Genomic DNA, 25,742 nt, shown 5'->3' with positions numbered 1-25,742 from the left:
CTGAGGTGCTAGCTGCCAGTGTCTCAGATTTTCCTTCCCAGTTCTAAATGGTTTTGACTATTTTTTCCATTTCAACACTTTCTGTGCATCCCTGTGAGTTAATAGGCCCTCACAACCCTCTCCCTCAAAGCCTTGAGATACTGCCATAGCAGAACTTGTTCATGCTCGTTTCTCCTGGTGATTTTACAATCTTATGCAGACTCTGAAAGCAAGCTCATGCTGTAGACAAAAGATTGACCTGGGTAGCACAGGGCACTTTCTGGGTGTGTGTCTTTGTCTGCTTTTCACGGCCTTTGGGTGAGCACGGTGAGGCCGAGGCCTGGGGCCCTCAAGATGGCGCCGGGCAGCCCCGGGGGCAGCGGCGAGGGGCGGCACCGAGGGGGGCACAGGGTGCATTTCCCCGAGCCATGGGAGAAGCGAGCAGCAGGGAAAGGCGCCCTGGGGAGAAGGGCAGGCACAAGGGCCCAGCTCTCTGCAGGGCGGGCAGCCACTCGCCATGTGCTGCTCCTGGAGCCACAGGCAGGGCCGTGTCTCCTCCCCGCCCTGACACTGCACCTGCAGGGCCGCGTCCGGCTCTTCCCAGCACGGACAGCAAGGACGTGGACACGCTGCAGCCGCTGCTGAGGAGGGACAGCGAGATGTGCAAGGGCTGCAGCACCTCTCCTGCAAGGAAAGGCTGACACAGCTGACGCAGCTCAGCTTCTTCAGCCTGGAAAAGAGACTTAGACTTAGGCTTGTCCCAACTGTGGCCTTCCAGTACCTGAGGGTAACCTACTAGAAAGGCTGGGCAGGGACTTTGTACAAAGGCAGGCAAGGACAGGACAAGAGAGGATGGATCCAAATGGAAAGAGAGTCGCTTTAGATGAGGGATTCAGAAAAAGACTCTCCTGGAACAGGTTGCCCAGAGAAGGTGTAGATGTCCCATCCCTGACAGTGTTCATGGCCAGGCTGGATGGAACTCTAGACAAGCCAGTCTAGTGCGAGGGGTCCCCCGCCACAGCAGCAGGATGGCAACCATGTGATTTTTCAGGTCCCTTCCAAGCCAAAGCATGCCACGGCTCCGTGATTCTGGGATACTTCCCCTCTTCATCCTCTGACAGAAAAAGAAACGTGGCACCAAGTTCCATATTGCAGACCATGTCTTTTGGCAGCCTGCAACTGTCTCAACAGAGGATGAAAAGACATGGAATTACTGACGTGATTTCCCTTTTCTACTTGAAAATTAAATGCTCCACTCTCACAAAACTGTCAGAAGAGGCAATTCTTCCCCATGAAATGCTTCGTCTCACCCAAAGAAAGAAGCCACAAGCCAACACTCTTCTTTATTGCTTCCTTGATTGGTTACTTCTCTGATAGGAATTACTTTGGGTTTTTATTTGTTTGTTTCTTTCATTCATTCACGGGGTCCGCAGCAGCTCCTCCGTTGGGTTTGCAGAGGCAATGGACGAACGGCCGCCAGCTCCGGCACCTCAGCAGCAGCAGCAGCAGCAGCAGCAGCAGCAGCAGCAGCAGCAGCAGTTCTCTCGTTCGATCGGACTTGCGCTCAACTTTCTGCTCGCTCTCTGTCCCCTACTCCCGTGCCATCTCGTCCCGTGCCGTCCGTGTTCCGCCTTTCCCAGCCCGGCTCACGCCGAGTCCCGCAAGGCACCCGTGCGTGGCTCGGCCCCTGCCCGGCCATGCCCGGCCCGCGAGGGTCTCGCCTCCGCCAGGCTCTCTCCAGAGTGGCTGTGGCGCCTCCGCAGGAGCCTCTGGAAGAGTTCCTCACTCTGTTCGTGGCGGGGCAGCAGCGTCCCGTGGCTCTGCCCGGCGCGGCCTCTGGCCCGGCCCCAACCCCGAAGGAAGCCCCTGCCGCAGCTCCGCCTGGAGCCGCCCCGCTGCCGCCCGGCTCCCGCCCCGTCGCCGGGAGCTCCCCCAGGCGCTTCCCCGCCCCGAGCTCCGCCGCTCGGCAGCTCGGCCGCCGGCCCCGAGCCGCCGCAGCCCGGGGCGGCTCGGCAAGCAGCAGCGCGCCGGGCGCTCGGGCTGCCGGGGCAGAACAGCGGGAGCGCGGTGCCGCCCGCAGGGGCAGAGAAGCCTCCCCTGGAGCAGCTCTGCCGGGAGGGCCCTGCTGGGCAGCGGCGGCTGCGGCAGCGTTTGCTGCGGGACCCGGCTCGCCGCCGGCGCCCCGGCAACAGACGGAGGGCGGCGGGAGCCGGCGGGCGGCGGGCGGCGAGCTCAGCCCGGCGCTGGCCTTGGCTTGCAGGGGGCCATCAGGCGAGTGTGCCGGGATCGCGTCTCGGAGCGGGCGCGGCTGCTGAGTGAGCGGGGCCAGCGGGAGAAGTCGCGGGGCGGCCGGGCGGGGCTGAGGCCAGGCCCGGCAGGGCGGCAGCCGGAGCTGCGAGGGGAACGAGCGGCGAGTGAGCGCGGCCGCGCAGCGTCCCGGGCCGGGCAATGGCAGCGGGCTGGGGCCGGGCAGGGGTGCCCAAGGCGCGGCGCAGCATCGGCCCCGCTCAGGGCATCGCGGTCCCCCGCAGCACAACGGCGCCCTTGTGCCCCTGGAGCCGGCACTTTTGGCTGTACAGCATCTTTTGAGTCCATTGTCCCCCAAACCTGTCAATGGTGGTCCCATTGTAATACCAAGTAGCAAAGAGCAGCACAAATGACACAAAGAAACTATGGCAAAAGAATAAGAGGAGATGCCCAGCGAGGAAAGGATGTGGTGACACACTGGCACATCAAATGAGCTGCACTCCCATAACCTCTTGGCTAGCAGGTCCTGGTCTCACATTCTCCATTTGTTTATTTATGTTTAATTTATTTTGGTTTTTTAAATCATCAAAATAAAATATATCAATGTTATAAATTTACGCCACAACGGATCATAATCCAATTAGAATTTAATTAATTACAGCAAGTAGGATATGAGCAAAAACAGCACTGGACGGCCGGGAAGTCTCTGCTCCCTCTCTGCCGTCCCGATTCGTCTAAACAGTCTTCTTTTTATTCCGTTCTTTCCATGAAGTCCTGACAGGCTCCTTTGTTTGCAGTTTCCTTCTGTTTACGTAAGCCGTAATTGTGGTTATCTTTATCTTGTATCGTCAGTCCCCAGGTGTTAAGTGTTTGTGATTTTTCTTTATCTTGCAAATGTTGTGTCCGCAGGCTATTTGCGTATCCTCATTTCCTAAACAATACCTTAGTCTGTAAGCAGTCTGTATTTTCTCACACTCCGTTTCCTATCCGCCGTCTGTGGTTTCTCAGGAGTCCGTTTCCTAACCTTTATATATATATCTTAATAAACAATACCTCAGTCTGTGGTTTTCCACAAATTTCCCCATTTTCTTGTTTTATCCCATTATTGTTTATTAGACATTGCTTTCACTTTCGGCACTGCAAATAAACCTTTTTCTACAATCCCAACATTTATCATAGCACTCACAAGGTAATACTTCACAATTACAATAGGCGTAGCCCCTACGTGGCACAACACATTCACAACAATCTTCATCCTCATCAATAGATGCACTTTTCTATTTTGCCCCCGACTTCGTAGTTAAAATAAGTAGTTGAGCTATGTTAAATCGTTGTTTAACATCGTGTAAAATACAGCGCAATATACAAGGCATAAATATAAGTCCCAGCATCAATATAATCAGTGGTCTTGCTAAGGCAGACAACAAAGTGGTTAGCCAAGGTGAAACATTAAACCAATTTCCATACCATGACCTGCCCGCCTCACGATCTTTTTTACGTTGATTTAACCTTTTCCGGAGTTCAGACATAGTATCCTGGACTACTCCTGTATACATTCATTAGGAGTCTAGGTTGCTTTTATATATTTATCAGGAGCCTTTACTGACTAGCCCGAGGCTATTGTTTCACATCCCTAATAACTACAATAATAATGTCTGGGATAATTACAGTAAGACGGTCCAGAGGCCGGGCATATATAAAATGGAGGTCCTTTTTCACAATGTATTGGTACTAAATCACAAAGTTTTACTATGAATTCAGGTGGACCTGGGTTGCTAAAAGTGGCTATTGTTCTCGTTCCTTCCCAAGATATTAATTCCCATTTAAATGGTTCATGAGAATTTCCCCTTTCTGCTTGGGTTATTATCAATATCAAGACTAACGGTATACCAGGAAAAAGGGTGTCTGTCAATTTTGCCAATTTAAGTATATTTTTACCAATCCTGGGGAAGTTCGGCCGTTGCTGCCTCTGCGTCCCATTGTTCTGGTTCTTTTCTCCACGGTTTGTTCCTCTTCTGCCTCGCCCATTGACTCGGTTGCGTCGAGTCACGGGGGTTATCATCTTCTCGGCAGCAAGGGAATTCTTCAGGAGAACAGCTGTTTCGGGATTTCTGCCTCTTTATATAGGCTTCCCACTTTGCATCTTGAACTAATGGGGCAAAGCAAGACACAGTTAGTACTTCTCCTCTACACTTTATAGCCAAGATTTCAACCACAAAGGGGGACTGGTTTGTTGGAATGGTAATAATGATATTGAAGGTATCTACCTTCACAGTGTGTCCACCATTTATCCTGGCATACTTTATACCTAAAACAAGCAAATGGATAACAATTATAGTTTATATCATTACTACAAATTCATATATTTAGAGTACATATATATTATTTACATCAGCATACCTTCTATATTCACTATGGTGTGGCTACATATATTTAGCAATTTCCTTCAACACACTTTGTACGCTTCTATATATAATAAATAAAAAAAAAGAAGTAATTATAGCATATATAAACAGCAATACACACTTTATACCAAAAGGTAATGCAGCAAAAAAATCAAATAACGTCTTTATCATTATGTTATCTTTTCAGGGTTATCTTGGTGTCACCTGGGGTACTGATTACTTTCCAGTGAGGTCTCGTTACTGGGCCTTTAAGGCGGCTGGCATGAGTCCATCCACGCTCAGCAGTCCGGACGGCTGTTTCTGTTGTCAACAAAACAAGATAAGGTCCCTCCCAATTGGGCTTTAGGGTTTCTTCCTTCCGCACTTTAATCAATATCCAATCCCCAGGTTTAACGTTGTGTATTTTTAGGTCCAATGGGGGTCGTTGCACCATCAGTCCACGTTCCCAAAGCTGGTTACGATGTTTTGCTAATTGTGAAACATATTCATTAATCACACGGTCTCTAATTAAAACATTTGTTTGTGGGCTTTCAATTCTGTAGGACATTCCGTACACCATTTCAAATGCTGATATTCCTACATCTGCTCGGGGTCTGGTTCTGAGAATTAATAGTGCCATGGGTAGGCATTTAATACATGATAATTTGGTTTCTATAATTAATTTAGTCAAAATAGTTTTAATTTCTCCATTCATCTTTTCAACTTTTCCTGAACTTTGTGGATGCCATGGTGTATGGTATTCCTACTTTATACTTAAGCTTTCTGTCAATTTTTTTGTCTTAAATTTTTCTTTTTCCTACTTAACGATGGCATATCTGGACAATTGTTTACTTTCTACTATTTGTGATGACCCATCTATGAATAATACTTCTCTACATTGTAGTTCTTCTAAGTCTGACCTAATGCGTGTTTGTTGTTCGATTGTTTGAAAACAATTGTGTAATGGTTCATTACGTTTTCCTGAGTACAAAAATTCAGCGGGGTTAACTGCTCCAGTAGTTTTTAAAGATAATTTAGGGGATTCTATAAGTATTCCCTCATACTTTAATAATCGGCTATCTGTAAGCCATTTTTCTGCTTTTTGTTGTAACACTCCCCTGATGTTATGAGGCGCATATAAGACAACTTCTCTATTAAAAGTAATGCAATTTGTTTCCTCAAGCAATAGGGCAGCAGCAACAATGATCTGTAAACAACTCAGCCAACCCCTGCTCACAGGATCTAACAGCTTTGATAAGTATGCCACCGGTTTCTTTTGTCCGGCCCATTCCTGAGTTAATACTCCGAATGCCGTTCCTTCATGTATGTTAACAAATAAATGGAATGGCCGTTTTAAATCCGGGAGACTTAAAACCGGTGCTTGACTTAGCTCCCTTTTGAGATTAGCAAACTGCTCTTGATCCTGAAGAGTCCACTTGGGTATTTTGTCTTTAAGCAGTTGTTCATATAGGAATTTAACTTTAAAGCTGTAGTTCTCTATCCATTGCCTACAATACCCAAATAGCCCTAATGCATGCCGAATTTGCCTCTTAGTGACAGACATAGGTAATTCCAGAATTCCTTTAATACGCTCTGGATCTAGTATCTTCTGGCCGTTAAACAGATAATGTCCCAGATATTTTACTTTTTCCTCTGCAAATTGTAACTTTTCCTGTGATACCCGTAGTCCCTTTTGTGCAAGAAAGTTTAGGAGTCGAATGGTTTCTTTTCTTACATTCTCCCTATTATTCCCCGCTATGAGCATATCATCTACATATTGTAACAGCACATTCCCCATTTGTACTTGATATTCTGTTAAGAGCTCTTCTAGGGCCTGTCCAAACAGATTAGGGGACTCAGTGAACCCTTGGGGGAGCACGGTCCATCTTAATTGCTGTCTCCGGCCCGTCTCTATGTCTTCCCATTCAAAGGCAAAATAATTACGGCCTTCTTCTGCCAATGGACAGACCCAAAAAGCATCCTTTAAATCAATCACACTATACCAGGAGTTATGGGGTCCGAGTTTGCTTAGCAATGTGTATGGGTTTGCTACCACAGGGAACCGAGTAATAGTTCTTTCGTTTATTTCCCTTAGATCATGTACGAGCCGATATTTCCCATTAGGTTTCTTTACAGGCAAAATGGGGGTGTTAAAGGGTGACATACAGGGCTCTAAGATTCCTTGTGCCAATAATCGATCAATTTCTGGCTTCAATCCTCTTCGTCCTTCTAAGGATATGGGATATTGCCTTACCTTCACAGGTATGTGGGGTTCGGAAATTTGGATTTTAATCGGTGGCATTTCCAGTCTACTAATTGTGTCCGGAGAGTACCAGACATTTGGGTTAATTTGTTTTTGATCATCCACGGTCAAAGGATAAGCAGACACTGCCAACTCTTGATTTTTCACTTTAATTTCTAATTGCAATTCAATAATTAAATCTCGTCCTAACAGGTTAAATTCTGCTTCAGGGACGAGCAAGAGTTCACCCATTCCAAATTTATTTTCAGTTTCGAATACCACATTTTTGATTTTACTTACTTTAAAGGGTTCCCCTTTTGCCCCAATTACTTGTACTTTTTCAGGGGAAACCTTACATCCCTCAGGTATCTGTTTAATAGTTGATTTCTCAGCCCCAGTGTCTACTAAAAGGTGAACTCTTGTTTATGGGGACCTATTTTTAATTTTATCAAGGGCTTATAATGACTCCGGTCCCCTAAGATATAGAGCCCCTGACTCCCCTATTCTATTTTCAATGTTCCCTCATCCCTGATTCTTCCTCTGCAATTCCTCTTTATATGTCCCTTCTTTTCACAGTAAAAACAACACCTTTGTTCTCTCCTCCAGGTTAAGGAGTTTTTTTATTATTTACCCAGAGGTTTAACTGCTGTCTCACCCAATCTTTTTCTGACCCATAGACTGGCCAAAATACATTTTTTTGAAATCTTCTTCCCTCCCCATATCTTAGTACAATATTCTATCATTTTTTGCTTATCTTTCCCTAGGGTTCCAGGGAAATATCTCCAATTATCTAAGATATATGCCAGAGGGGTATTCTTAGGTACAGTGGGTACCCTTCCCATGGGAGTTGAAGGCTTGCTGCCCTTCGCCCCCATCTTCTGGAATATCTCCACACACACACACACTCGCTCCTCTTGTTCCTGGCCCAGTCCCTCGCGGGAGATGGAAAATGCAGTACTTAAGAGTCCACACTTGCTTGGCTCAGTATATCGAACCTCTCATTCATTATATTCCAGGAAACCCAATCCCGCCCGAACGGAAAACCCATGAACAATTTCGCCGCGAACAATTTCGCTCTGTGAATAATTTCACTACTTACGCGTCCTGCGTCTTAGTCCGGACTCCTATGCACAGAATTTTTATGGGATTTTACCGGTCTCTCCTTTGCTCATTATCCTAGACTTTAGGTTCATCGGTAAGGTGGGGTAAGCTGTTGGTCGCGGGGCCGCGAAATGTCGCGGGGCGCCTCCCCGGAAGACGAAAGCCCACCGTTCCTTATCCGAGTCATGGCACCAGAAATTGTTATAAATTTACGCCACAACGGATCATAATCCAATTAGAATTTTATTAATTACTGCAAGTAGGATATGAGCAAAAACAGCGCTGGACGGCTGGAGAGGCTCTGCTCCCTCTCTGCTGTCCCGATTCGTCTAAACAGTCTTCTTTTTATTCCGTTCTTTCCATGAAGTCCTGACAGGCTCCTTTGTTTGCAGTTTCCTTCTGTTTACGTAAGCCGTAATTGTGGTTATCTTTATCTTGTATCGTCAGTCCCCAGGTGTTAAGTGTTTGTGATTTTTCTTTATCTTGCAAATGTTGTGTCCGCAGGCTATTTGTGTATCCTCGTTTCATAACCAATACCTTAGTCTGTAAGCAGTCTGTATTTTCTCACACTCTGTTTCCTATCCTCCGTCTGTGGTTTCTCAGGAGTCCGTTTCCTAACCTTTATATATATATCTTAATAAACAATACCTCAGTCTGTGGTTTTCCACATCCAGTTAAAAAGATGTCATCAAAATTCAAAGATAAAGTCAAAACACATTATTCAAAACTATGAGAACATATGTACATCTCTAACTATACTAAAAGAAATCTATAAAAGTCTATAAAAATCTATAAAATTCTATTCAATTCTATAAATTTCAATAAAATTCTATATAGTTCTAAAAATGCTATAAATCCTATTCTTGAAACATTCTGCGGACGTTGGGAAGCTTCTTCCTGAGCCTGGAGGAAACAAATCTCTTCCGGACTGCAGGCAAGGACTTTATGGAAGAACATAAGTACATCTCTAACTATACCAGAAGAATTCTATAAAATTCTATATAGTTCTAAAAATGCTAAAAAGCCTAGTCTTGAGACATTTGTCGGATGGTGGGTAGCTTCTTCCTGAGCCTGGAGGAAAGAGAGCTCTTCTGAACTGCAGGCAAGGACTTTGTGAGAGAACATAAGTACATCTCTAATTATGCTAAAAAACTTCTATAAAATTCTATAAAATTCAATATATCTCTAAAAATGCTATAAATGCTGTTCTTGAAACATTTGTGCGATGGTGGGTAGCTTCTTCCTGAGCTTGGAGGAAAGAGAGCTCTTCTGGACTGCAGGCAAGGACTTGGTGGTAAAGGGGACATAGAAGGTGTCCAGAGAAAACTTCTTGGTATCCCTACGACCAGTCAGATCTGCAAAGTGGAGAGACCAAGGGTAACAGAGGCCACAATGCAAACCTAAAGCATATAAAGCTCCAGATTTCATGGGACAGACTCCTTGGAATCTTCTAAGGAGCTGCAGGGAAGCATGCTGCTGCTGGCAGCCCCTTGAAGCAGGCCCGGGGAAAACCCTGACCCGCTTCCACAGGGCTGCCACAGGAACAGCCTGGCCTCTGGGCTGTCCTGGGACAGCAGGGAGCCCAGAGCCCTGTGCTTTCCAGGAATGGCTCAGCTGCACATGCAGCCTCCTGCTCCTCTCCCTGCCCCACAGCTGAGCACTGGCAGAGCACAGCTGATTGCAGGGGCACATGCAGGGCACAGCTGTTCCCTGGCAATGTGCACAGGCTCTCTGGGCTGCCACAAGAGCCTTCCTCCCACCAGAGAGTGGCCCAGCTCCCCCCTCACCTTTTTGTGAGGCTGAGCCATGCTCAGCCTTCACATTGTCCTCATTGTTTGGAGTTGCTTCAGGGCTCCCATTTCATGACGATGAAGGGCGATGGAGAGAGCGGGGGTAGATGCACACCCTTCCTTAGTGTTTTGTCATTTTTGGCAGACGTAAATAAAGTCACATCCGGAGGTGTCCAAGTCAGAACTTTGTCATCTTTCCGGAGAACATGATACCTTCACCAGCCCAAAATGTCAGAGAGGTTTTCCTGCACGCGTGGAGGCTTGCTGGCTGCACACTTCTTCAGCTTGGTGCCCATCACCTCGTAGAGGGCCAAGGCAAGCCTGGTGGCCACCGTGCGGACGCTGGCGCTTCGGACAGGCAGCGCCTTGTTCTCCAGGAAGGACCAGAGCACGGGCAGGGCGTAGCGCTCGACGACTTCAGGGCTCCTGGCATAAACCCACTCCACAAGCACTGCCGGGAGAGAGGCACAGCTTCTTACCCACCAGCCTCCATGCAAACAGGGATCTACCTCTGCTTTTGCTTCTTGGAAGCCTCTCTGGCTAAGATCAGCAAAATAGCACACAGAGCCCCATGATCCAGAAACGGGCAAAGCCGCTGATCATCCTTGAAACTGAACCACCAATACCTCAGGACTAATTTCTCCAAACAGAGCCTTGTCCCTGTGGCAGACTTTGTACTTTTACTAAATTATTTCACAATTTGTTTCTGCATGAACAATGAATGAAATATCAAATTGCCTTTTATTTCCATTTAGAAGTTGTCTAAACCCACACTGAAGATTTGGAAATGCACTGTAAGGAGGCAGTTGAGTGATTTCTAATAAAGGGGGTGATTCCATTTTGTAACTTCCATGTAAAGTGCCAGAAGTCTTATCTGACTCCCCTTTGCTCAGTGGCACACAGCAAAGGGCAGTATTAGAACACACTTCAAAGCCCCAGCCCACCAGAGATGGCAGCTGCTTGACAGCTGCCTTAGAAACATCGGTGACTAGCCGGTGTCTTTGGCAGAATGCTTTTGTGCCTTTCAACACGGAGCTGTTTCAAACCTCAGCATGTCTTAGGGAATTACCCAGACCCCACTGCCATGGAATTTGAGCATCTTCATGTTTTAATGGCAGTTCCCCTCCAAATGTTAGTGGCATTTTTTCTTACAATGTGCACTGAAATAGGGGCATAGAGAAAGAAAAATGCTACACAGGGGACTGAAATGTAATCAGAAGGCAAGTGTTTTCTCACATTGTCTCTGAAATCTGCTCTCTGCTCATTTTCTGGACTGAACTATATCAAAAACAGACAAAAATTTGCTAACAACAGGCTCCTTGCATGGCAGATTTGACTGAGGGGTTAAAACCTGAAATGCTAGGGAGACCAGTCTTATTTTCTGATCAGACAAAAAGTTATCTAGTAGCTACTTATTATTCTGTGGTGGAAGAGACTTCATTTTCTCTATGCTGTTAATCCACCAGCAGTCATCAACACTGAAACAGCTCCTGAAAGTACCCAAAACCAATCCTGCTAAGCAGGAAACGGGTAATGGTCCACATTTCAAAATGAGACTTCATTTGAGTTGAAATGCAAATAAAGTCATTGGTCACGACAGAACTTCAGAAAGAGCTATCTGTTCCCACTAAACCTGAGTGAGGACATTTGCACTTTCTAAAGTAGTCCTCATTTTTGTTCATTCCTTTATTTGAAAAAGAGATCAAAATAACTGCAAAACTATATTCCCTGTTCCTGGGGATCTACTGGATTCAAATGCTCTTTGATGGTGGTTTGAAAGAGCCTTTGACATTCCCAATCGCTGAACATGCCCTGTTCAGATTCATAAGGAAGACACAAAGACTATGAAACCTTCTATTTAAAGATGCTGGCATAATTAGCAGTGCTATTAGCCCCAGTTAAAGCAAGGCTATCAGTCGTCTTCTCTACTGTATGTTGAGATTGTCATTTTTCCAATCCTTGGCTATTGCTGACACAGCAAGCTCCTCTGAGGAATCAATTCTCAGCTGCATTTGTAGCATTGTGGACAGTGCTGACACAGGAAGAGGCTGTTTGCACAGCCCAAAATGCTCAGTGCAGTGCCACTTCCACAGCACAGGCAGGCAGCCTCAGCACTCTGCTTCTGCCCCTCTGCCCCCAAAGGCTGCCTTGCACTAAATCCATGCAAGGATAAGTGTGATAGACTCTAACAGAGTATCTGATAGAGTGAGATACACTCTGTGTGGTGAGTTTTGACCTAAGCTGTGACCCCAAGGCTCCGCATGCTTCAGCCTCAAAACTTTCCAAGAGCAAAACAAGAATTCTGTGAGAACAAAACAAACTGATCCCCTGAAACAGCATTTGCCACCATTTTTCCTAAAGGCTCACAGATGTCCCTGAGGCTCCAAGAGAGGAGCCAGCTGGGCTATTTTTAGCCCCTTCCTATCCTGGAGGTGGGTTCTGAGATGTCCCTGTGAGAGCTCAGCCCCCAGGCCCAGCACCGCCCCCATCTCAGATGCTGCACAGCTCTGCAGCAGCCAGGGAAACCTGCCAGAGACACCTGCCCTGGGTATTGGGCAGGAGGGACAAGCTCAGTACCTCCTGCTGTGGAGGAGCTACTCTACTGTCCATTCCCAGGCATTCCCTGTAAATAATCCCCTAGAGGACCTCTTGGCTTAGAAGGGGAGGCCATACCTGTGATACACTCCGTGACAGCCAGCAGAGCTTCGCCATTCAGTTGGCTCCATTGGTTGCTGAGCTCTTTCATCAGTGATACTTTATCTACAAGTGAAACACACGTTTCTTCTCACTCTTCTGAGGTCATAGCAGAAAGGACAGTGGGGAGGGAAAGGGCAGGGGCAATCCCATTTTATAAAAGAAAGTCATATTCTGCTGATTTTTGAATCTTTTTCTTCTTTCCTGCCAGCCTACTTGGCAGGGTTAAAAGTTCCAAAAGAAAAGCTCTCCTTTCACATATGAAAATCCAAAGTTGTCTTCTGTACCAGGAGCTAAGTTAACACTTTTCACATCAGGCACCTCAAGAGTTCAGTCACATGTAAACAGTGAAGAGGTTTTGCATCCCACAGTAAAAAGGAAGAACTCCATCCTTGGGACACAGAAAGGCACTGAGTCAGGCAGTTCATGAATTCACAGAGCAGCTGAGGTGGAGAAGGTGGAAACACCCCTTGAAGACCTGCCTCCTCACCACTCAATTTTTCAGGCATTTTCAGAGCTGACAACAATCTGTGTGGCAAAGGAATTTAGAGCAGCCCTTGTCTATGTAGGTGTTTGCTAGAGCCACCTTGCCCCATGCAAAACAACATGTGGAACAAGGCATGATTGACAGCTGGATTTAGACCAGTTTGTTCGAAGGAAATGAACTTGGTGAATCCTAAGTTCCCCTTTGAAAAAAGAAGACAAAGAAGAAAGGTGGAAAATAGGCAGCTAATGCCTATCATGTAGAGCCTTCCAGGTGGCTGCTCTGCAGAAGCTCTGATGGGCTGGTGTCCCTTCATGCCAACAGCAAAGCTGTTCATTTGGGAAGTCAGATGGGGCCCAAGCAAACTTTGCCTCTGAATTGTAGCAAAGCTGTAGTCCAGGACTTTGTCTTCAGATCAGCAGCACAGAGCCAAGGGCTTCTGGGACTTTTGGGAATTGCTGATCACATTCAAGCCTGTTGGAGGACTGGTTCCTAAGGACTGCACCTCCAAAGCTTCTGTGGGTGTCTGCGAGAGCCTTCCACAGACAACAGCAGCTGTCAAGGCACTCAGCGTTCTCTTGTGTCGCAGAGACAGAGACGCAGTTGAGGAGAGTCCATGCTGGGGCTCAGCCTCACCTAAATGAGCAATGGATCCTTCCAGCGCTCTCACAGCTGCGGCATGAACCCCGGGATCCTTTGAGTTTAGATTCTTTGTTATTCCTTCCACCAAACGGATGATCACGGGGCTCAGGGCATCTTCCAGGAGGCCTATGATTTCTGCCAGCACGTCCAGCGCCTTCTGCCTCACTCTCTTATGCGTGTCACACAGTCTCAGGTCAAAATAATCAAAAATCTGTGAAGAGAACAAATAACATGAGAACTTGATTAAAATGACCTTGTTTGAAGAGGGGGTGTGGAAATGAGCACTCAGCAATGTCAAAGGTGAAAGTGATCCTTTCTGTCAGGTCAGCCCTTGCATGCACAATTGCAATGTTTTCCTGTGGGCCTCTCGCTGGAATGGTTCTGCAACCTCATGCTGGTTGAAAGATTTTCATCTGTTTTAAAGAGGTTTAGTTGGGGACAGGAGAGTTCCTATGATGTTTCTCCCCAGCTATAAATCATTCAATCAATTCCCTTTATTAACTGATAAGACTACCTTTGCTTTACAAGAGTGGAAGCTGATATTTACAATGCCCGGGTTTCTATACAGTTGCCTCAAGTACTGAGGGCAATTATGATTCTGCCAAAACTATGGCTGGAGGAGATCTAGGTTTTATTTTGTTTGTCTCAGAACCTGTGTCTGGAGATGGGCAGGGCTCTGATCAACTCTTCCAGGACTCAGACCATTTCTCTAACTAACAGGTAGACTTCTAAAATGCAATGTGCTGTACAACTCTCATTAGAGCAGGCTCAGTCCCTTGAAAGCCCATTATCAGGCACCAATTTCTGGAAGAAGGGGAAAAAGCATCTACTGGGAGGAGAAAGGATAGCTCTGTCCTTAACTGTTTTCCTCCTTTTCCAAAGAGAAAAAAAAAAGCCCCCCAAGAAGGGTGAGCACCATCTTTACCTAGAGGAAGAGGGACAAGGATGGAAATGAGTAGCCAGAGCTGTGCCTGTGCCAGACAAGATGGAGTTTCCAGAAGTATCCTTTAAAAAAATTTAGTTGAAACCAACCCAGCCTGAAACATCTCTTCCCCACTCAAACCCATTTTCTGTCCAGAGAATAAGTGCCATTATTGCTTTCAATGGCTGGATTCCCTTCACATAACCCAACTGGCAGTAGGAGACAGCAGCAGTTAAACCAGCAGGAAATTCTGTCATCATCTGATCAACAGCATCAATATAGAAAGCTGCCAGACAAATACAGCTGGACTGAAAAAACTTGTCCTGAAGCCTGGACCTGAATTAAATTTCTCTGGGGAAGAGGGACCAGCCTGTCCCGAAGAGCCAGGATGTCCTGCCAAGACACACTGAATTAACTTTACTTCCCCAGGCCTGGGAAAGGAGGTGATGGAATGGAACAATGAAGATACCCTACATACTTGGACAATGTTAGTGGAGATGAGCTGGGGTTTGGTTTTGGACAGGTCTAGGAGGAGTGCCACTCCTTCCATCCGTGTCTGAAACTCCTTGGCTTCCAGGAGAAGGTAAAGCTTCTGGAGCGGCTTCATCTCTTCCATAGCTGGAGGTAACGTGACCTGGGCTTTTGCACGGTGTAGGAGGCGTCCATCAGAGGTAGACTCCACCCTGGAAAATAAAACCAAATTAGGACCTGTTGGTAATAATAGCTTCAGTTAATTGTGACCAAAACATCTTGAGGAGCTTTCCTAGTGATGTCATTTCAAGCTAGAATATCATGAGGCTCTGAAGAACAACGTGAGCCTCACGCCAAGTCATTACAGGAGACAATCTGCAAGTAACATTCTCACACTGCTCACTCAGAAACACCAAGGATGAGCTGCATCTGATCTATGTTCAGATGGCTTCCAAGGCGAACTGCTCACATTGCTTTGTGGGGAAAGATAGACGCTACTTCCAAGTTTAAATGCCTCCTCATATGGGAGGTGTGTGTCTTATAATAAGGAAACACATCATTCTGGAGAAGTGTCTCTACACCAGGCATGACAATCTGGAAAAGTAGCTCAGATGCATTTGAACAGATGAACAGGGGCGTATCTGAAGGGTCCAGAAAAGCAGTAACAGAGATAAAAACAGAAGCCAGACATGCCAGAACTATGCTCACATTTTGTTTGCTTCCCTAGAGACCAGATCCACAGCTTAACAAACCCACTGGGAACAATTCTCCTGGATCAACCTGTCTCTTCCATGAGCATGGGCAGATGCAAGCCATGCTACTGAGACATGTGGTCACTTTCCTGCCACCGCTGAGCGGGACAGCTCTAAATAAATCCCCTCTGTTATCAGAGGAGAACAGGCACAAGCAGCTCTGCCACTAGCATGAAGAGACAGCAAGGACCAAATTCCTGTCTTAAACGCTGATTGCAGCACAGGGGGAAATAAACCAAACATGCTGTCCATCAAGTAAACTATATGAAGGACAGGAATATCAAGACAAAAAGTCCACATTGAGGCACCTGTTGGCCAAAGTTGCTCAGGAATTCCCTTACTACTACTACTGCTACTACTACTCAAACGTCATACTGTTTGAGGGTAAAAAAGCCATGAATCAGCCAGGCCAAACCACATGGATGAGAACTGTATCTTTGGGGAATGGCATCTTGTTTCAAGACTGGGACTTCTCATTAAAACACCCATCTACAAAAAGACAAAAGACTACGCTGGGATTTAAAAAGAACACCCTGGTTGCATTTCCTTGTCCCAAGTCAGGCAGCAGAAACCTGGCCCTCTTCGAGCCTCCACAACACTGCCCTTGCCACTGCATTGGATGGTCTGAGCTGTTACCAATGGGTGTCTTTTGTTGCCCAGTTTTTGTGGAAGCCTTCCAGAGAAGTTGTGTTCAGCATAATGCAGAAGTGGACAATTTTTATCCTAGAGCATTTGTAGGGAAAGGAAAGAATCTCTGGCACTGGTCATCTCCAGCAGAAAGATTTTCCTGAGGAAGAGGCATGTAAAGCACATGTCATGTGCTTTGTCACATCTAACAAAAGTGCTCCCATCTGACAAAAGTACCGATTGCTAGAAGGCGATGTGGCCTGGGGCTTCTTTGAGCCGTCGCTCCTCTTCTTCACCAGGTTCTTCACAGATGGGCGTTCAGCCTTCTGGTTTTCCATCCCCTACAAAGACATCAAGAAACTCCATGAATCTTTAGAATACAAAATAGGGAATTCCCGGATTAAAACACAAGTTAGAACCAGGACCACTGCTACCAAGGCTTAAGGAAACATTTCCTAACTTACAGAAATAAATGGAGCAGAGATTCAGTGATGCCAACTCTTTGTTTACAATAGCCCAAGGCAGGTTATGGGTGCTATCATACGGCAGTGAGCAGCAGTCTAAAATCCCAAATTCATTATTCTTGAGCATAAATGGGAATAATGCAAACTGGTAGGCAATGAGTGTTCTCAATGGAAGCAGCAGATTTGGACTCCTTGGGGGTTGGCCCACTATTTGGTTCAACACTTACTCTCCCTGCTCCTGCACAAAGTCACACTCCCTTCTATAATGTAGATAAAAAGAAGAAAATCCCCCCCAAACAAACAAACTATTTTCCACTGGATGCTGATGGATTCACCAAGCCTCTTCCAGCTCCACAAGGCTTGACAGCAGGGAAGATATTCCCAAAAGACCGACAGTAATTGTAGCAATTAGGTTTGACTTGGACATCTTTTGTATATTTGGAAATGTCCTTGGCACCACTACTTCCGGTGTCTTTTGCAAAGACACTGTTATCCTCAGAAGCACTATTCTCACTTAACTGCTTGACTGGGGGCAGAGTAGGGAGAGCCCGTGGGGCCTTGCCCTTGGATGTAAACCCATTTTCTCCTCTTTCCCTTTCCACTTTGTGATATTCAAAGAATTCAAAACCCCACTTTTTCCCAAATAATATCAGTTCCTCTGTGGTCTGCAGATGAACAGGCTGGGGATTAACAGCTCATTCCAGGAGCAAAATGATGCAGCAGAAGAGGAATGAGGTAAAGACACATCGAGTATGTTTGATCTCATATTAGCAGTGGCAATACTTGCACAAAGGAGACACTGCTTCTGCCAAGCACTTACTTTCTTCTTAATTCTTGCCAGGATATCTTCCAGGTCATGGGTGGAAAGAGATTGTTCCAAAAGCTTCTTAAATTTTGGATTATTCAGCAGCATCTTCACCATCTCCTGTCCATAATGCCTAAGGAAGGAAGGAAGGCAGGAAATGAAAAGTGAACAAAGGAAGAGTGTTAAGAGAAGCAGCTGATACCTTAAACTGATCAGGTGCAATCCTTGCAAGAGAAGGCATTACCTACTCAGCAAAGAGGGAGATTTGCTTCACTGGACACTGCACAGTGTTGTCAGCTGAACACAAGGGACAAGAGGAGAATGTGGGGCCACAAAAAAATACCATTTCACTCTGAAACTGTGGGTGTGCTTCTGTGGGATCAAAGGATCCCAGGGAACAGGCAAAACACATCTGCTTTGTTGTCAGAGCCTATTAGCAATGTCCTGCTGCCATTGCACAATAATTTGCCTTTCTTTCACTGGCAGGGAAGACGGAACAAAACACCTCATGCTTGCTTTGGATTATTCTATACTATATAGAATAATCAGGGGCATGGGCAGATAGTTGCTCTGGTGTCCCTGGCAGCTATTAATGGGAATTTCATCATCAAAGTAAGGGGATTTTGGTGGTTTGGGTTGGTTTTGCCACTAGGAAACCACAGATTTCTTCAAGAAGAAATTTGGAGGTCACTGAGCCACAGATAACAGCATTCTACAAACCTGCAGAAGTAGTTTAGAAAGACTGAATACATAGGCTAAAGACCTCTGAAATATTTCTAGGGAAGTCTTAAGTTAATGTGAAATAGATGTTTGGGATCCTTCAGTGATGAAGCCAACACTTTGCCTTTATCGTGTGCACCTAAGGCCAGTCAAAACTTTTTGACTGGCTAATCTGAGCTCTTTTGATCTCAGTAAAGAATCCTTCAAGTCACAGGAAGTTGGCAATGCTCTTTCTTGGTGGCCAAGCTCAGGTTACCCACTACAGTCATTTCCCCAGGCCATCCAGAGCAGTGGTCACAGCACCAAGGCTGACAGAGATCAAGAAGTGTTTGGACAATGCTCTCAGGCACATGGAGTAACTCTTGGGGTGTCCTGCACACAACCAGGAGCTGGACTTGATGACCCCGATGGGTCCTTTCAAACTCAGCATATTCCATGATTCTGTGACCCTTATCCACACTGTGAGGTAACTTAATGTTTCCTTTAGTTTCCACTCCTTTGTAGTTTTACCCTTTATAGCCAGACACAAAACCATGTTCCCGTTTTGGGAGGTGAAATGAAGATCATTACCTTGTGTCCTGGTGACAGTCCTGAGCAAGTGTCCCTGCCACGTGTGCCAGTGTCTCAGCCCTGGGTGTGCCTGCCAGCTTCGTGACTCCAATTCTCTGCACCAAGGACAGGAGGAGCTCGGCCGCGCACTTCCGCACCTGGATGTAGCGGCTCCTGGGAAGAAGAGAGCAAACCCTGGGCACAGGGAGAAGGAACAAGAGCAGCACAGGCCTTGGCCAGAGCCTGCTCCCTGTCCTTGCTGGGGGAAGGAGGCCTGGGCTCTCCCTGCAACTTCAGACACCTGTAGAAGGTTCTGTCCTCAGATAAACACAACGTTAGCAGGGAAAACACGCTGTGGGGCGGGAAGTTGCCGATATCCAGCAATGCAGCCTCTGTCTTTTGTAAAGATTGGCAAGGGATACATCTGAGTGTTTTGACCCTATTCCAAAGCTGAGGAAAGGGTGGCAGGCATTTTGGCCAGGTTGTCCTGATCTAGAGACTGTCTCTTGGGAACTGTCAGGCCCAGCACCAACACTTAAGGCAGCATTTTCTTCAGCTGTCCCGTTGCACTCAACCTGTGAAGGTGCCTGTCAAGTGATTCATCATCTCAAGGCTAAGCTGAAATATCAGTTTGAATGGAAAGTAGAGCTCTCAGGCCAGGACAGTCATACAAGCCTCCTTTTGGCAGGAGCTGCACCTGCTGTGCAGGCAGTGCCACACCCAGCACATTCTGCCCCATGTGCTGCACGCCCCAGCAAGTACCCTCCGTATTTCTCACGTTAATTGCATCATGAGGATACGTGGTTTTTCCCAGCACTGCAAAATACCCAACAGCGCTCACAGCGGTAATTGCAAATGTTTTCCCTCTTCCCAAAAAAGCACAAGGCTTTCTCCTTGGCCTTTGCAGGCACTTTCATTTCCCCAGTGGTCACCAGGTCTAGGAAAAGCTGACAGACTGGGAGAACTCCAAGAAGCAGCAGGAAGCTGAGTCAGAGGAACTTTAGACTGGATATTAGGAAAAGGTTTTTCACCCAGAGGGTGGTTGGGCACTGGAACAGGCTCCCCAGGGCAGTGGTCACAGCATCAAGCCTGACAGAGTCCTAGAAGCATTTGGACAACAATCTCAGGCACTTGGTGTGAGCCTTGGGCTGTTCTGTGCAAGGCCAGGAGCTGGACTCAATGGTCCTGATGGGCCCCTTCCAACTGCCCCTATTCTACAGATCTGTGATTCTGAGAACTAAGAGGCTGCAGCAGGGCAGAAATAGGTGACAAGAGGAAAGAAATGAGGTTGAAAGAGAATCAAGTCCCTGAGTTCACAGAAGACCCAGGATACAGGACCCTTCCCTGCCACCATTCCCATTCTCTCTCTCTCACCCCTTCCCCCACCCACACAGGAGAAGGTGAAGAATATCACTCAAAGAAGAAGAACCTACTTGGCTCCCTTGTCCATGAGAACAGTCATTGCTCGTGCAGGAGTCACCTTCTCTACCATGATGGCCAGAGCCTGACAGGCTGCCTTCTGAACAAACTCTGGGGAGTTCCACACCATGTGGAGAAGGACCGGAGCAACCTCATCCACCTCGGAATCCATGTCCTTCCTCAAGAGTGCAAACAGCTCTCCCAGAGTGACGATTGCAGAGCAAGACAGCTTTGACCGCAGGCTGGTCACCTGGGGAAGTCATGAGGGGAAACATAAGAATCACCTTGAAAAGAAAACCAGTTGCCTTAGACAAAACTCCCGGGAAATCACAACACCTCCCACTGTGTCCAGAGGAGCAAAAAAGCACAGTAAGAGCAGAAGAGCCCAAGCACAGAAAGGTACCTCCTCTGGCACCAATTTCTGCCCTCAGACCTGCTTACTACAGGCCTAAAAAATATATTTCACTAAAGTGTGCTACTTGACCCTTCTGTAATAGCAACTACTTTGATTTTAGGGCCTTTTGTTTGAAAAACAAGCAATTAACGCAAGGGCTGCGTTCAAACCATAAAGGCACAAGTCATAAAGATAAAAGACTCAGGTGCTCCTGTTCAAAAAAGCAACAGCTGTAGTTGAAGCACTCAGACAGGAAACACAAAACACAGGCTCAGGTCTACAGACTAATTTGCAGTGTTGAATTACAGCTTGGGCAGAGAAGGCACACCCTGAGCACACATGGAGATGAGCGAGCACACAGCTACTCTACACACTGTGTATGAAGTGTGGGGGACAATTCAGAACAATGTTCTCACCTCGCTGGTAACTGCCAAGCAAATCTCACGAAGTCGACAAAGCAGGACTTCTGAATGGGACTCAGCCAGCTGTTTGATGATGCAGAGTCCCTTCTCCTTCATCTCCCTGAAAGGCAAGTACCAAAAAGATGGATTTTTCTCTAGCCAAGAGCTAGGCAGCACCCTCTGAAATGACCAGGCTGGCAGCTCAGTCAAACCATGGGAGGTGCTTTTCATAGCGTAGTTAATGAAATCATAGACTCAGGATGCTGTGGCTGTCAAAAGCATACAAAACTCCAAGAGGCAAACAGGGGGGTGTCAGAGTCTTCATTTGTGGCCTTTCTGAAAACCTCTGGCACACCAAGTCTCTCTGTCACTACTTCCTAGAAGCTGTGAGGCCAGGCCATGCTGCTGTTTCTTGTCACGTCCCTGTACCTGTCCCTGAGACACAGTCCCATGGGGCTGCTCCTGGGACATTTTCCTTCTTTGTCAGCCCCAGCAGGCAGTTCAGCAGGGAGAGTCTGCGCTGCCACTCTGGAGCCAAGTTTCCACTCTATAGTCTCGGCCTGTGTGTCACCTACTCCACTGCACTGCACACTTTCCCCCAAAAAGCATCAGAGTGTCCCAGAACGGTTCCACCCCTGGGCAAGAACTGTTGAAACCCTGGCTTTTCCCAAAACACTCCTACCTAAAACAACCCCCACAACAGCAACATGTTATTTAAGAGGTGCAAACAACTCTATCTCTCAGCACTTGCTTTGCGCAGGCTCTCAGGTACAGGAAGGTCTGAGGGCTGCAGCACAGGGCTGGTGACCGATCCCACAGGCACCCCTGGGTGTCCTCCTGACCCCCACACCTGCAGGAGCTCTCTGCACCTCACAGGGCACCAAAGAGAAAGGGGAAGAGAAAGCAGAAGAGAAAAGGCAAAGCAAAGGCGACTGCACAAGGAGGCAGATTTTTCATGCTTATCCCAGTGGGAATGGAGGCCTTATCCCCCTGTGTGAATGAAGCATCCACCAGAGAGTGGATGCTAACCCAGACATCACAAAGAGAACCAGTATCACCTGGCATTTGTAGACTTATCACCTCTGGGCCTCCTTCTGTCTGTGTAAAATGTTGGGACACATTGTGAGTATTGACAAAACATCTCAGGCCCATATGAAGCAGTGAGAAGGAAAAGTTGAATTCCAAAAATGCAAGGCTCCTAGAGGATTTTCTTTCTTTTTCCTTCTCTTCTGCCATGAGCTCTTCAGAAGTAATGACAGACTGAGGGACTTGAAAGCACAACTCAGTCGGTTTCTCAGAAAGAGGAACTCCCTGAAGCTGCTTCTGGGACTGCCATGCAGGAGGTCACAGGGAGACCCTGTCACCTGCCATTGCTGGCAGCAGTGGGAGCAGAGAGGAATCTTACTCAGTCCCACTGGCCTAGTGGCCCAAGGCACCCAAACCTGCACTCCAAACTGCTGCCATCCTGCTTCTCCCTTCAGCCAGCAAATCATGTCGTTCCAGGGCCTTCTCTCTCCCCTCAAGATTTCCTTTGCAGCCCCGTGGAGCAGCAGGCAAAGCGAGGAAGCAGCACGGACCTGCTGCAGCTGGAGCACTGCTGCAGAGCAAGGCTGAGAAAAGGCTGCTCTCAAATCTTGATCCTCTCAGTGCTCTGCAGTGGTTTCACCAGTGCCCTTCGGCCCTCTGGGCTCTCGGGGCTCAGAGGCAGCAGCAAGACTCACTTCTAACCAACCTTAATGCTAAGAGGGACGCAGCGTGAACGGGGCCTTTCTTACCAGTCGTCGCTGCCGAGCGAGGACAGTGCCTCCTGCAAGGACTGCTGTGGGTCTGCAGAGGCCGTGTCCTTCTGCCCAGTCCCACGGCGCGGCTGCTCTCGGCGCTGGGCACCAGCGGCCGTCTGCGAGGTCACTGTAAGGACAGGGTCGGCCATGGGCGCTGCAGCCCCGGGCAGGGCACCCCGCCATGGAGCGTCCTGCAGCCCATCTCCCAGCCAGGGCTCCCTGGGCACACACGGGCACTGGGGCAGAGGCTTCCCTGCTGCCTGGCACCTTGGGCTCCTTGCTTTCCCCCAGCCTCCCCGGCTGGGCACAGCTCCAGGCTGAACCTGACCATGGCCCCGCAGCGCCAGCTCCCCAGTGCCACAGGGGCCACAGCCAGCGGCAGGTTCCTGCGGCCGCAGAGCTCCCGCTCCCTGCCAGACAGGGCTGGCAGCAGGGCTGGCCAGCCAGGAGGGAGCCTCTCAGGTGCCTCTCTTGTCTCAGCGCCCTGATTTCCCCCAGCCCTGGGGATGGGGCACTCTGCAACTCCCTGAGGATAAACCTGCAGCTGCCTGGCCACAGCACCGAGCCAAGGCTGAACAGCCCAGCCCTGCTGGGCCCGGCTCAATCCCCACGGAGCAGCTGCCAGGGAACAGCCACACCTGACCCTTCCCACCAGACAGCGCCTCTGCCTCCACTGACCTCAAATATCCTAGACAGCAGCCAGCTGAGTGTACATACATTTAGCCTGCTATTGGGAAGGGAGTAATTTATGGATTTGCTTCTTTCCAAGCATCATGAACCTTTACTCTTTCAGAGGTACACACTTGCTGTATTTCAAAGATGCTGAGGTGAAATTTATTTGTCACCAAATGGATGTGTTTGCATACTGTGCACTGCCTAAGCTTTCTCTTGCAATTTCCAGTCTAGATGGTTGATAAAAAAGCCTTCCAAATGCAAACTGGGGAAAAAAGAATGCGAACACCGATGCAAATTGTTGGCAGACGCACTCTCTTGATAAAAAGCTGCATGCAGAGCCGGACAGCAGCACAGGCAGAGGGCCCAGATGGTGAGTGCACAACTGATCCTGGTGGTTCTCGTAGGTGCACGGTGAACACACCCTGGCAGGCTGCCCTGCAGCTCATGCCTGCAGTCACAGCAGCCTCCTGGCACCAGTTATCCAGATGGGCAAAAGGCAGAGCTTAGGCCTTTACCCCGATTTCATTCAGCTCAACTTTCCAATGGATTTCTAGAACCAACTGCTACAGTACTACCAAGCTGGAGTAACTCCAAAGTAGATTTGATGTTCAATCTCAGGACAGGCTATGGACCCGAGGTGCCAGCTGTTCTGCCTGAGGCAGGAGGCAGTTTGTGCTCCTTGTGCAAGGAAAAACCCGTGCAGGGAAAAAGCTGCCAGGGAGCAGGCTTACCTGTGGAGTTGCGTGGGAAGCTGCCATCCCCATGGATGGTGGACGTACTGGGCAGTAAGGGCACGTTGTCCTTCACAACCTGCTTCTTCAAGTCGCTACCAGGCTGTTTTCTCTGCCCACTAGCAGCTGTGCCATCGACAGGTGGTAGCCTAAAGCCTGCAGGGACCAAAGAGGAGCTTGTAAGTGGAGGGTGCTGGGCAGGGTGACAGTCGAAAGTCCAAGGAAACTCGCTGGAGGTGGGTAACATCTCTGTTATCCCAAAGAACTTCAAGTATAACAATGGCACACTAACATGGGACAGTGATCACAGAATCACAGAATATTAGAAGAGTTTGGGTTGGAAGGCACCTTTAAGCACCATCTAGACCAACTCCTATGTACAGGGACATCTTCATCTAGATCAGAGCCCCATGTAAAGTGGCCTTGAACACCTTCAAGGATGAACCAACAACAGCTTCTCTGGGCAAACCCTTCCAGCTTTTCATCCCCTTTAATTTAAAAACAAATTCTCCCTCATATATAATCTAAATCTACCCTCTTCTAGCTTAATAGCAAATTGCAGTGATGCTTGCCCTAAGAAACAAGGAAGAGCCAGTATTGCTTTGCTTTTGTTGTCCTGTTGCAGAGGCTGTCAGGGGAAGTTCCCAAAAGAAAGTGCAGATAACCTTGCATGATGCTCTCGGGCTGAGTGCTGCCTCCTTAGGGCCCTGCTGCCGCCCTCGGGGCAGCGCTCCCAGCCCTGCAGTCAGAGCCCCTGGGCCGGGATTCAGTCGGGAACGCTGCTTGCTCCTGGGGCTACAACAGAAGCAATGGATGGGGCTTCAGCACAGCTCAGCAGTGCCAGCTCCTCAGCAGGGAGCGGCAGGAGGAGGAGCTCTGGTGTTTTAATCAGAAGGAGCTGGACTTTGTTTCTTCCAGGCTGCAGCCTGGTTGAAAAGCATTCTTTTGGACTTGCCTTCCCTGGAGGCTGCTCTCCAGGAGAGTCTGAAGCCCCAGTGTACTTTGCAAGACAGAATTTTCTACTCTGAAAGACTGCAGAGGTGAAGGTGGGAAGCTGATATTCTGGTACTGACTCAGTGAGGCTATGGGCAAGACACTTCATGCATCTGTATTTTTCTTTGGCAAACAGAAATAAATCCTATGCAAGCTTCCGCCCCAATGCAAGCCAAACAGCATCCCAGCCTGATTGCAACACTGTGCAAAGGGCAAGCAAGTGGTCAGAAAGGACCACAAGTGTAGCCAACACTTACTTGCTCCAGCTGCATCCCCAGGCTCAACTGGCTTAAGAGGAAGCTGCAAGGATGCTTGATTTTGTCTCCTTCTCTCCAACTCTTTCTCCAGAAGCTCCATTTTCTTCCTCTCCAAGTTCTTTTGAGCCAACTTGCACAATGCAGGACGGATCTAGGTGCAATGGAAATACAGCACAGACTGTAAGCACAGACACACAAACTAAACACAACATCTCATC

General features: G+C 47.9%; 1 protein-coding gene and 1 pseudogene across 1 annotated transcript; one reads left to right on the top strand and one right to left on the bottom strand.

Moving 5' to 3' along the window:
• Positions 1-693: 693 nt before the first annotated feature.
• On the top strand, positions 694-2,537 carry LOC146764966 (uncharacterized; annotated as a pseudogene).
• A 7,421-nt stretch (positions 2,538-9,958) lies between these two features.
• Positions 9,959-23,017, bottom strand: LOC146764965 (TOG array regulator of axonemal microtubules protein 2-like). The gene is made up of 10 exons (XM_085563119.1): positions 22,863-23,017; positions 21,103-21,208; positions 20,307-20,542; positions 18,895-19,047; positions 17,620-17,737; positions 16,573-16,676; positions 14,964-15,168; positions 13,558-13,774; positions 12,417-12,503; positions 9,959-10,194 (listed from the first exon to the last, which is right to left on the bottom strand). Exons 1-10 carry the CDS (start codon positions 23,015-23,017, stop codon positions 9,959-9,961), a joined length of 1,617 nt encoding a protein of 538 aa, XP_085419245.1.
• Positions 23,018-25,742: the final 2,725 nt, after the last annotated feature.

The sequence above is a fragment of the Lonchura striata genome, chromosome 30, assembly GCF_050655825.1.
Source record: "Lonchura striata isolate lonStrDom1 chromosome 30, ASM5065582v1, whole genome shotgun sequence".
Taxonomy (NCBI): Eukaryota; Metazoa; Chordata; class Aves; order Passeriformes; family Estrildidae; genus Lonchura; species Lonchura striata.
This window is presented reverse-complemented; position numbering and strand designations above follow the sequence as displayed.